The sequence below is a fragment of the Abrus precatorius genome, unplaced genomic scaffold (assembly GCF_003935025.1).
Source record: "Abrus precatorius isolate BTA unplaced genomic scaffold, Abrus_2018 Scaffold4, whole genome shotgun sequence".
NCBI classification, from domain to species: domain Eukaryota; kingdom Viridiplantae; phylum Streptophyta; class Magnoliopsida; order Fabales; family Fabaceae; genus Abrus; species Abrus precatorius.
This window is the reverse complement of record NW_020874384.1, coordinates 1,544,489-1,556,673: the sequence shown is the minus strand read 5'-3', so window position 1 is coordinate 1,556,673 and position 12,185 is coordinate 1,544,489. Positions and strand designations below refer to the sequence as shown.

At 28.7% G+C, this 12,185-nt stretch overlaps 2 protein-coding genes across 2 annotated transcripts; one reads left to right on the top strand and one right to left on the bottom strand.

Moving 5' to 3' along the window:
• Positions 1–1,734, bottom strand: LOC113865138 (UDP-glucose iridoid glucosyltransferase-like). The gene is made up of 2 exons (XM_027499518.1): positions 1,226–1,734; positions 1–884 (listed from the first exon to the last, which is right to left on the bottom strand). Exons 1-2 carry the CDS (start codon positions 1,701–1,703, stop codon positions 1–3), a joined length of 1,362 nt encoding a protein of 453 aa, XP_027355319.1. The 5' UTR covers positions 1,704–1,734.
• A 5,253-nt stretch (positions 1,735–6,987) lies between these two features.
• LOC113865984 (copper transporter 6-like) lies at positions 6,988–7,662 on the top strand. Its single transcript, XM_027500831.1, has one exon. The coding sequence runs from the start codon at positions 7,065–7,067 to the stop codon at positions 7,524–7,526; it is 462 nt and encodes a 153-aa protein (XP_027356632.1). The 5' UTR covers positions 6,988–7,064; the 3' UTR covers positions 7,527–7,662.
• Positions 7,663–12,185: the final 4,523 nt, after the last annotated feature.

The window sequence follows — 12,185 nt, the reverse complement described above, 5'->3', positions numbered from 1 at the left end:
TCAGAGATTCACTGATAGGATACTCTTTACCAAGCCATTCAAGGCATCATAGGAAGAACCACCTTGCACGGCTAGCCTAATCTCATTCTTCAATTTTAATGCTCTCTGCCTCATCTCCTTCCCTTCTGAATCCTCCATAAGTCTTCTCACTGCACTTTCTATTTCATCCCTTTCTATGATATTGGACCATTCTAGACCTACCTTCCATACATGGCTCAACAACCTAGCATTTACCCCTTGATCCCCAAAATGAGGTTGGCAAATAATTGGCACTCCTTCACTCAAACTCTCCAAAGTAGAATTCCATCCACAATGGCTCCAAAACCCTCCCACAGCTTGGTGTGCCAAAACTTCACCTTGGGGTGCCCATTTCACTATGCAACCCTTTTTTGCTATTGCTCCTGTAACATCTTCAGGCAATGATTGAAGCCACTCTGAAACATCATCAATGGTCCCGGGTCTAATAACCCAAAGAAAATTTTGTTTGCTATTGGCTAAGCCCCAAGCCACTTCAGTTAGCTCTTTCTCATCCCAGCTAGCTATGCTTCCCAAACTTACATACAACACAGATTTTCTCGCTTGGTTGTTGAGCCATGCTATGCAGCTATAATCTTCTTCCACAAAGCTACTACTAGATGAATCTTCAGCAATCATGTGTAAAGGGCCTATAGGAAAGAGTCTTACTTTGTACACATGGCGTAGCTGATACAAGGATTGCTCTTCAAGGCAATCCACAGTGTTGAATATAAAGCCCAAAGAAGGCCTCACAGCAAGTGTTTTGACTAATTGCTGCTGCAAAACATCCGAGTTTGTCAATTTGAAAATTAGTAGATCTTTGAATCGGAGCGGTTCAAGTTCTGGCACCAACTCCAACGACTTAGAATCTGCATGCAACGTGTAAATTAGTGCCTGATTCTTAACCACATAAATCATGCGGTGGCCAAGAAAGAGAAAAGTTAAGTAGAATCTTTGATTGTAGAAAAGTGAAAGTTTAGATGTTGAAAGCTGTAAAATTATAAAACACTACATTTTGAAGCTTATAAGTAAATTTTAATTATTTTAAATATAATCACTTATTTTCAAACACAAATCAATTAATTATTTTAACATCTTTCTTTCATCAATAAATAAATATATATCCCTAGACTTTTATCATTGACTGTGAAAAATGTGAAGCATTATTATTTAATTATCATCTGACAAAGTAATGAGTTTAGAACAATACCTTGGAAGGGAAGGCAACCGGTGCGTTGAAGATGAACAAACGCATGATAATAGGTGAGTACATTAGTAGCACTGGTGGTTCTGAGGACCATGCTGGGTAGTTTTAGTTCTCTGGCCACGAGATCAATGGAATGCATTAATCCATCATAGATAACACAAGCAATCTTTTCATGGCTTATATTTGCTTTTGCAATCTGATCAACTAAAAACTCTTTAAGTGGAGACACACACTTGGTATTTAAGGTCGCGGAAATATCCACAATATTCTTGGAGGAGATGTGTGTGTCGGATAAACCATAGGACAAAGGTAGAAAAAGCAAGTTAGGGTGATTAGAAGGATCAGGGGAGTTGAAATGGGCGTGTGCCACAGTGATGGAGAACCCTTTTGATTGAAGGGTGTTGGCTAATTGAAGCATTGGAGTTAAGTGACCTTGAAATGGTGGCGGTATTAGAACCAAACGGTGCCTTTGATTTTCCATCAATCTCCTATAAAAAGAGTAGTTTTGTGCTATACTTAGTCTGTGAAGCAGGGGTAGTGAAAGATCACATGGTAGTGTCTCCTTAAAAATGAATTAATTCCTCCATTGCCAAGTGCATGTATCTTTCACATAATGAAGTTTTTCTCCTCCACGTTTCTGATGACTTGTAACCAACGACTTTTCCATTACATTATATATTAATTACTATTTCTGAGGATTTGCTTTCACACGCAACGCCTATTAGCTTGGTTTCAATGAGCCTATGGTATCAGGACGCACGACACCGAAAACTCATGTCCTTGGTTCATTAAAATTATTTGACCAAACAAAGTCCATTTGTTACTATCTACACGGGTACAAGTAGCATCATAAGTCATTTTCACCACTACCTCATTTGAGACGCTCTTCTGGCCATTAAAGTACTACTCACATTAGTTTTTACTTTGTCCCAATATTTGACCTTGTGTCTCCTGAGAGAAGTTTAGAAAACTAACTGTTTCATGGCCATTTCAGTACTTTAACAACATTACGTAACCTACTCGTCTAATTAAACCTATAGTTAATTTATATTCCAGCCTTGATGTAATTTTCATGACTGTCAAAGTATGAACTTGCTGATTTCAGCATTATTTGACATGTGGTTCTTTTCCATTTGTTCAACTCTCCTTTGTTTTGCAACACCCTTCACCAACTTGTACTTAGCCAGCTCATTTTCTTCATTTGCTATTCCATAATTACCTTGTTTGTGGTGATTCGCGTAAGAGTACCGTGTCCTTACTTTTGTTAATTTCCTTAATGATGATAAGCATATGATAAATAAAAAAAGACTTCTCTCTCTGACTTTAACTGGTCACAAAAAGCTTTCTATTCGTTCTGACAGAGACCGCAATCACCTTCAAATCATGGGTATAAAACTTTTTGACTTACATTTTATTTTATAATATAATTATAAAATTTATGAATAATGGCTAGGACGGTTGAAAATTCAACCGCAGAGAAACTTTAATGCACTGCTGTGTAGATAGTTTCATGAATTATATTCCGGATCTGACAACAAATCATCAATTTTCTGAGCTCCGGCCCTGGAACCTTATCTTTGAAAGAGATTGCATTCTGAAAATACTATTGCTTGTACTGAATTATTGCTTTTTTGTGAAAGAGGAAAGGGTATGTTTGGTTCTACCTTTAAAGTATAATTTTAGATTTAAAAAATGAAAACTAATTTTGTAATATTAATTAGGTGAAAGAAGTGAAAAGCAAAAATCATGGTAAGATTTCAAGAGACAGAAAATCTATGTATGAGCTGAAAAGGCAGAACAAGATCCTTTCAGGACAATTGCACCCTCTCCTCCTTGGCTAGGGACCCTGTGCATGAATAGTAATTAGGGGTAAAGATGGAGTGTTTCGAGTATGGCTATACATCAATGCACTATCCTCATTCTTTCAATTGACTTTAACATGACAACACGTGTGACTGAGGTGACTTAACATATGTGATAAACCAGAAAAGCTTTGCACCAAGGCAATGAGAAAAGTAGTAAAAGTGGAAGCCAAAGCACCAGTCACAACCAAGTGGAAGTGTTAACTTCAGCTCTAAATTTAATTATTTTTTTATAAAAATATATAATTATAATATTAAAGTTATAAAAATATAATAAATATTTTTTTAATATAATTTTATTATTATTAACTATTTAAACTCAACTTAAAAACTGAAATTAATAAAATTTAATAAAATATTTAAGGTAATATTATTTGGACAAAATTCAATCTAAACTAATGTACAAGATTGATAGAGAGGATCCAAACTATCTGATTGGATTTCCAACAGTGAAAATTGATTTCACCAAAGAATAATAAAACTTTTACAACCTATTTTTACATTAAAAATTATTAACAATTTGAAAAAAATTAAAAAGATAAACTTCATTTTCTCTTTATTTTTAAATTTAGTTATATTATTTGTAAACACATTTATAATATTATTATATATTTATTATAATATAATTCGTTTTGTTATATTTTTTTCTCACCTTTTCTTGTCTCTTTTAATTATAAAAGAAATAAAAGTATTGTACAAATAGAATTTTTCTTTTAAGTTTTATATTTATCTAACAAAACGCCTGCGTCAATGTTTAGGCCCGTTGTAAAGCTCGAGGAATACTAATAATGCATTTTTTTTAAATGTACTTTTTGACAAATTTTTATAATGGGTTCATTTAAAAAATAAATAAAATAATATTGATTTTTTAAAATTATTTTGGATTTATAAAAGATAAACAAATAACAATGAAAAAATATTTTTCTAATCCTTTTTTTATTATGCATTTTTAATAAAATTAAAATATATTTATCAAAATGCTGCATGAGACTCTTTGTCAGTATTAAGTACTAATAATGCTCATGTTTGGTCTGGAACATGAGAATTTAATAAAAAGAAAAGATAAAGAACGCGTAAATTCCAATATCTTCCCTGTGGTTTGGAACATTAAAAAAAAGAAAAGAATAAAAAGAACTTTATTAGCATGGGACTCATTCAAAATCCTTTATCCTCATACTTGCCGAAGAAGAAGAGGGAGAAAATAAAATAAAATAAAATATTTGTTTCTTTTCTATCCTTTATTTTGAGCCTCTTTAATTTTTTGAGGTACAATAATAGTCGGCTTCACAAACAAATTACATAATAGTAGAATAGCTAGGGTCCCTGTTTGCACATCATGCTATCTTATTTACTTTTAAAAAAATCCGGCCCATAGTTAATTCCCATGGACTTTTTTATTACCCAATTAAAAGTGGGCCTGATCCAAGAACACAATGTTTGATTTACCCATGGAACATCAGGGCCTTTGAGTGACCAAGAAAAATATTGATTGCACTAACTAATGATATGGAATCGCTTTCATCAATAAATTTAATTATTTTATTATGATTTTTTTTATAAACTTTAATTTTTTTATTAAAATTATTTATATTTGCCGATTGGACTGATAAACTTAATATGTAATATAATATTTAAAAAGAATACTTTATTTCTATCAATTTGATCCCGGTTCAACCAGTGAACCATCAATCAGTAATTTCAATAGTTTCATGACGAATCAGAATTTTAAAATATTAAATAAAAACATAAAAAATAATAAAATGTTACAATCAGATGTTCTGGTTCTTTTTATAAAAAATAAAAAATTAAATTACTAAATCAAGAAAAATAATTAAGTCTATTATACTTTTTTATAAATATAAATTCTATTTTAAAAATATATATGATATTAAATAGTGTAGTTAGTAATTTGTATATTTAATGATACTAATAAAAAATATAAAAAAATTTAACAATTAATACATGTTGAATCTATCATTTATTTTTTATAATAAGAACTAAAAAAATACTTTATTTTATTTTTTTATAAAAATAATTGAAGAGAATAATATTGTAAATTTAATAATCAATAAAATAAAATATTCAATACAATAAGCTGTATTTTTTTCAAAATAATTTAATTATTTTAATTATATTTTCACGTAAGATTTTTCATTTATTATGAATAATTGTTAAATATAGAGATTGGGTACTTAGAATGATTGTCGTGACATTATTATATACAGTATATTAGATATTATGTTTTTGATAAAAACAAGTTGAAAAATATGATATTATAATTTATAAATGTAAAATTTCTTTACATTTTATAATTCAAATATTCTATCAGTTAGATATTTTAATATTTTATATAAGTTTTGATAATGAATTTTTTATATTGGTCATCTAACAGAATATTAATTGCCTGCCAGAAAATGATTTTTTTAAGTGACAAAAAATTTCATAAATATATAATTGGGAAATAGTATTTGTGTAAGAAATATTTAATTTATTTTATTGTTATTTTTAATATAAATCATATTTTTACTTCAATAACTAATGAAAAACCATCAATTTTGATAATTATTATATAAATTATCATAACAAAAATTTAATATTGACAAAAAGTCTCATAAAATAATGGGTTGCAAATAAGTTTTTGTTAATTAGGTATGTCTTGATAAGAAGAAAAGGAAGTGAAAAAAAGCCTAGCTTATTTGAATCTGTTTGTTTTTTGAAATTATATTTTGTTAAGTATTTTTATTTTTAAAAACAAAATGTAGAAAAAATATATTATATCATTACATGATTTTAAAAATAAATAAAGCATGGTTGTTGGGTGAATAATGAAATGGTGAGAACAATGAAGGAGCGGTGGTGGACAATTAAATACGTACGAAAGAGAAATCATTGACTCAAAATTGGAAAATATTATTCAAAGTCCTGATTTTATTACAATTTTTTCATTGATAAAATGAGTAATTTACATATTTGTCACTATAAAGAAATAGCAATTCTAAAAAGCATTTTAAACTTCTTGGTATTTTTATTTTTGAAATAAAATTTTTAATTTAAATTCAAATACTTTTATTAATTTTATTGTTTGAATTGTCTTAAGGATACTACTAAAAACTAAAAAAATTATTTTAAAAATTTAAACACGTTAAAAATTATGAAAATATAATAATTATATTTTTAGTTTTTTATTTTATTTTAAACTTTTTAACATTATTTTACTTATAAAAAATATTAAAATGAGAAATTAAAGGAGCTCTTAATTTCGCTTGAATTGACTGTACCAGTACAAATACGGTACCATATATATTTTTAACAGGGTTGAAATTGTACTATCGTTTTGCCTTTGTACAGTTGCAATTTCATTAACTATGAAGCAGATAATTAATATCCACATAATTACGTATGGTAACCGATGACATGGTCCAATTGAAAAGTAGAAGTAAATTGTGTATAATTACTATTGTCAGATATATTATTAAAAAAACTGAATAAACATGAAAACTTTAATGTAAAGTTATAAATTAAAAAAATATTTATATAATGCTCTTATTTTCAGTAAAAATTTTAGATAATTTGTTATTTAATAGACATTGCATAAGCAATTTTATAACAGATTTTTTAATTTGTGCAACATTGTACATGATAAACTTTAGTTTTTAAATTATTTAACTAATAAAGAGAAAGTAAAAAAATAATTTTTTTAAAAAAATATAAAAAACAATTAATACATATTATTTAAGTAGAGTATTTATTATGGTTTATCTTGTGTAAAGCTGCGTAGTTTAAAAAACTCCATTTTATAAAGTTACTTTTAACTCTTTTTGTTAAAGAAAAAGAAGAAAAAAAAATCTCAACTTTTTATAACTGCCCACCACCCACCATCACGCACGTACATATCATATCATCATCTTGACATCTTCCTGAGATCAAATCAAAAAACATTTTCGTATACTCTGAGCAGCCATATACCATACGGCAGAGGCATGAACATGGACGAGCACATGCACGGAATGGGAGGGATGGGACCAACGCAGCCATCAACGAATGGGAGCATGACGATGCATCATAAGATGATGATGCACATGACCTTCTTCTGGGGAAAGGACGCGCAGATTCTCTTCTCAAGCTGGCCTGGAGGCAAATCTGGCATGTACGTGTTGGCCTTGGTCTGTGTGTTCGTGGTGGCTGTTTTCGTCGAGTTGCTCTCTCACACACGCTTCATCAAACCTGGTTTGAACCATGTGGTAGCAGGTTTGATTCAAACCTTGTTGCATGTCCTGAGGGTTGGTCTGGCTTACTTGGTCATGCTTGCACTCATGTCTTTCAATGGGGGTGTCTTCCTTGTTGCTTTGCTCGGTCATGCTTTGGGATTCTTCCTTTGTAGCATGGCCTTCAAAAAACCCCACCAAGATCAGGGATTTGATCTTCCCCCAATTTCATGTTAATCCTTTCCCTTTTTAATTTAGTTATAACAATTTAATCTTTTTTGGTATTTTGTGATGCTTGTTTTCAGTTGTAGATGTAGTTTATGCAATATGTTTTGGTTAATGTTGTGAGGATGAATCAATTAATTTGCTGTCTGTCTATTCATTTAAGCCAAACTCATTCGCCATTCAAAGGACTAACAATGAAGACAAATCTAACGGCGTCTTCACCACACCCGTGTGTTGACAATAATAAGGACAAAATTTTATCAGTACAATACATCTCAACCGTTCTTAGTCTACCCATCAATGGACCCATTAGTTATTTCACCGTTTCCACAACTATCTAACATTCCAATTCAGAGCTCCACTAATCAACTACTTTGAAGGCAACTTTACCCACGACTCCACGTTGCAATCGTAGATTAATGTTCGATTTGATCCACGAAGCATATGTTTGGTAAAATTAATTTTATTTTTTAAATAGTAGTTATTTTATAATTTTAAAGTATAATTAAAATCTTCTTTTTAAAATAATTACTATCTCAAAATTTATATTATATTTTATCTCTCTAATCATTTATTATATAGGTAAATTTTAAAATAGATATAACAAAAATTGTATAATATTTTTATAAAAATAATATAATTAATATGTTTCTTGATTCTTGGGTTACAATTTGAAATGACTATTTTGCATAGACAGCAAGAATAAATATTTCAAAAAAATCAAATACACATTTTGGAGTTTGAGTTGGGTTTATATTACAAGCAAAATAAAGTTTTTAGTAAAGCAAGTTTGTTTTCGTTTCTCCAGTAACAAACTGTAGACACTGACTAGTTATTACCTTTCCTTAACGTGGTTGGTGTCAATTAAAAATTAAGTTCATTCTTATATTTGGTAACTTTTGTCTTAGATTAAAATGTTTATGCATTTTATATAAATTTACCTTCAATAAAAAATAATTTATTTCAAACTTATTTTTAAATAAAATTTATCTTATAAAATTAAAATTATAAAAATTACATTTTTACGCACTCATTCAAGTACACCCCAAATGTATGCAGCTGTAGGCAGGTGGGTGTTATAAAGTTAGTGGATGAAATTATTACTTGTTGCAGCAATAGTAATGAATCTGTTAGAAATCTTGAGGGAATGATTTTAAATTTAAGAATATTTTTAAAGACGTTTTTAAATTTTATCATTAAAGTATCTATTGAAAATTGAAATATAAAAAAAAAAGTCAAAATAAATGGTAATAATTCTTAATTCAATTTTTGTAACTGAACACAAAATAAGAGTTTATATATATATATATATAAATTTTTTTATTAAAAGTTATATGATTCAATTTATTAATAATATTAAATACTATTTTTAATAAAAATTATTATTCATTATTTTTATTATATATTTTTAGATACAAATAAAAAAATTACTCTTCATTTAATTTTAATCATTTCAACAAAAAAATTATATATAAATAATTTTCTTTCTTATGCACCGTCAATTTTTTTATTAAGTTATGTTACATCCATAAGTAATAAATTGCGTTCAAAACCACAACCTCTGTATATGCTTAGATACAGGTTTACAGGAAGTATATGTATGTTTATAAATGACATATTTAAAAAATTATAAGATTACATTTAACTACATTTTATAAAAAAAATAATAATAAATTTAGCACTCGATTTTACCAATTGTGAAATTATGTATTCACTCTAACTCCAATGCCCAAATTAACTCTGTTTTTTTTTTTAAATATGTTTGACTGGATTCATGGAGTCCACAATTAGCCTACTATAGAAAATAAAATTCATACATGTGTATTAAGTAAGGGAATATCTTTGTTAATATTAATTAATATTATTTAATGTAAAAAATAAAATGTTTAAAAATAATTTTTTTAGAAATTAAAATGATAAAACTCTTAGAATGTGCAGTCTGTTCTTAATCATTTTGGATCTAAGCAAAACAGTAAATTGGAGTCTCTTTCAAAAATATAATAGAACTAAATAAAAACATATGCTAATAATTTTATTAAAATAATAATTTTTTTAAGTGAATACAATTTTTTAATAAAATTATAAAAAAAAATTCATTCAAACAATTCTTATGTCATCTTCAATTACAAAAATACAATACAAAAAATCATAAAAAATAAGTTCTACGAGTATTCTAAAATGTAAAATCATTAATGATAACATTAACATTAATGTTTTTCAAAAATTTCTTTTTATTGATAAAATTGCATGACCATTCAACCATTCTTGTAATATGATGACCTTAAGAAGGTTTTGATCATCTTTAACTTTGAAAAAAAATTTTCAGTTAATGTTATAGTCACTGAGACTGTAAAAAAAATTTTATAAGCAATTGAAACATTTGGATAATAATTTACAAATTTGACAAACTCAAAAATTTAAGTAGTTGACATTAATTCATTTGGTAAAGTAAATTGCAATACTTTCAATTATCTGTAAAAATCATTTAAATTAACATATCATGAATTACCATGAGAAAAAGTATAGTGGAAATTAGCATAACATTTTTTCAAATTTTTTTCATCCAATAACTTTAACTTGTTTGAATCAAATAAAAAACCAAAAATATTTTCAAAAGCTTTTAATTGCTTAAATCGGTTTTTCAAATAAGTAATTGTCATGTTTACAACAACTAAAAAATATTTAACTCTAAATAATTTTTCAACCAGTTGAATTTCTTTGTCATCTTAGGAATTTTCATCAAATTATTTTTTTCTAATAACACGGTGTTTTGTTGGAAGGGTAGGCTCTATATCCATACCAAGTGCAATACTTTTAGCAATATTCATACTAGAAGTAAAGTCGTAATCTCTATACTTTTTAAAATATGACAATATACCTTCTAATCGTTTTATGGTGGTGTCAATGCACATAAATTTAGATTGCAATTTTTTACTCACCATATTTACAGTAAATAAAATTTATTGCCAAATAACCATACCAAGTAAAATCTCAAAACTCCTAAGTACATTATACAAACTTTCGCTTCATTCGTTGACTTTACATATTTACAAGATTCATATAATTCTGACAAAGCTAAACTTAATTGGAGAGTTTGAAATTTAATAGCTTTAATACTTTTAATTTGGCTCCCCTGATGAGTATTAGATAAATATTTCACAAGAAATTCAAGAATATTGTCAAACAAAATTTTTCATTTTTTTGTAGAACTCAAAAATAACTTGTATTGAACAATTTTAAAAAATAAAATAGTTGTAATGCAAGAATATGCCATGTCGCTAAAAGTAAAATTTAAACTATGACAAGTACAAGGCATATATAATACTCGTGTTTATTTTAAGAAATCACTTTTGAACAGCTTGATGCTTCCTTTTCATATTGGAACTATAATTGTAATCTTAACCCCTTACTGTCAGGCTAGAGATTTATTATTGAGTAATCCATAATATTTTATACTTGTTCAATGTTAATTGAAGGATTATTTGGTATTGGAATAGATTTAGATAGAGTTTGAAATTATTTTTATATAAAAAAAAAAGTGAACAGTACCGTATGAACAGTGTCGGATGAACAGTAAAATCGCCTATGAACAGTGCAAACCGTGTATGAACAGTGCAAACCTCGTATGAACAGTGCAAACCGTGTATGTACAGTGACTGTTGACGTCACATACGCGTACAGTGCATGTACAGTATGCGTGCACAGTTTTCCAGCGTGAATAGTGCCCTAAACAGTGTTTCCGGCGTGAACAGTAAATTCTGGCGGTGAACAGTAAATTTCGAAAATTTTCTATAAAAAGGGGGCTTCACACGAAATTTTCATTTCTTCACCCCTATCCAAGGTTCTCAAAGGTTCTAAGGCCAAAAACCACCACTTCTCTCATACTAAACCTTCCTAAACTTAAATTTCTCTCCAGATCTGAGATTCTACGTCTATTCTAAAGGATTTGAAGTAAGTTTCTTTAAGTTTGAAGCTAGATTTACCGTTCGTTTCTCTTCTCCTTCTCTTTCTCATAGAAGTTCATGGTGTTCTTAGGAGAAACTTCGTTCTAAAGTCAAATCTTCGGTGAATCTTGCATTAAAACAAGTAATATTCGGTAGATCTAGTGTGAATCATCTTTCTGAGGTAAGGGGAGTTTACTTTAACCTATGAACTACATTTTGAACGGTTTAATATGCTATTTCAAGATGTTTTGATATGACTTTGTTAGATCTTTTGAATAAAAGCTATTTTCTAAGCTGTAACTGCTGTTAATTGATTTAAAATGCTGAGATTTTGGCTGATCTATTATAAACTTGCTTTAGTTGAGCTGTTAAAATAACTTTGGCAGTGTGCATCATGCTGAGATATATATTTTGCATCATTATAGAGCCGAGTTACATGTTTAGGTGGGTAGACATGTAACGGTAAGTTCATGCTGAGCTACTGTGCTGTGCTGTCTGGATCCAGATACCGGAATGGGTCGCTCCCGGACCGACTCGGTTCCTTCTGGATTACTTAGGCTGTGAAACCAGTTGGAAACCGTATTCATGCTGTGCATTAGATGGGCTGGAAATGCATGGGGTTATTGCTGTGAGAAATATTTTGCTCTATATATATGATTTTATTTTATTTTTGTAAGCTCACCCTTGCATTTCTTTCTATGTCGTTGTGTGCGTGTGTACTGCGATG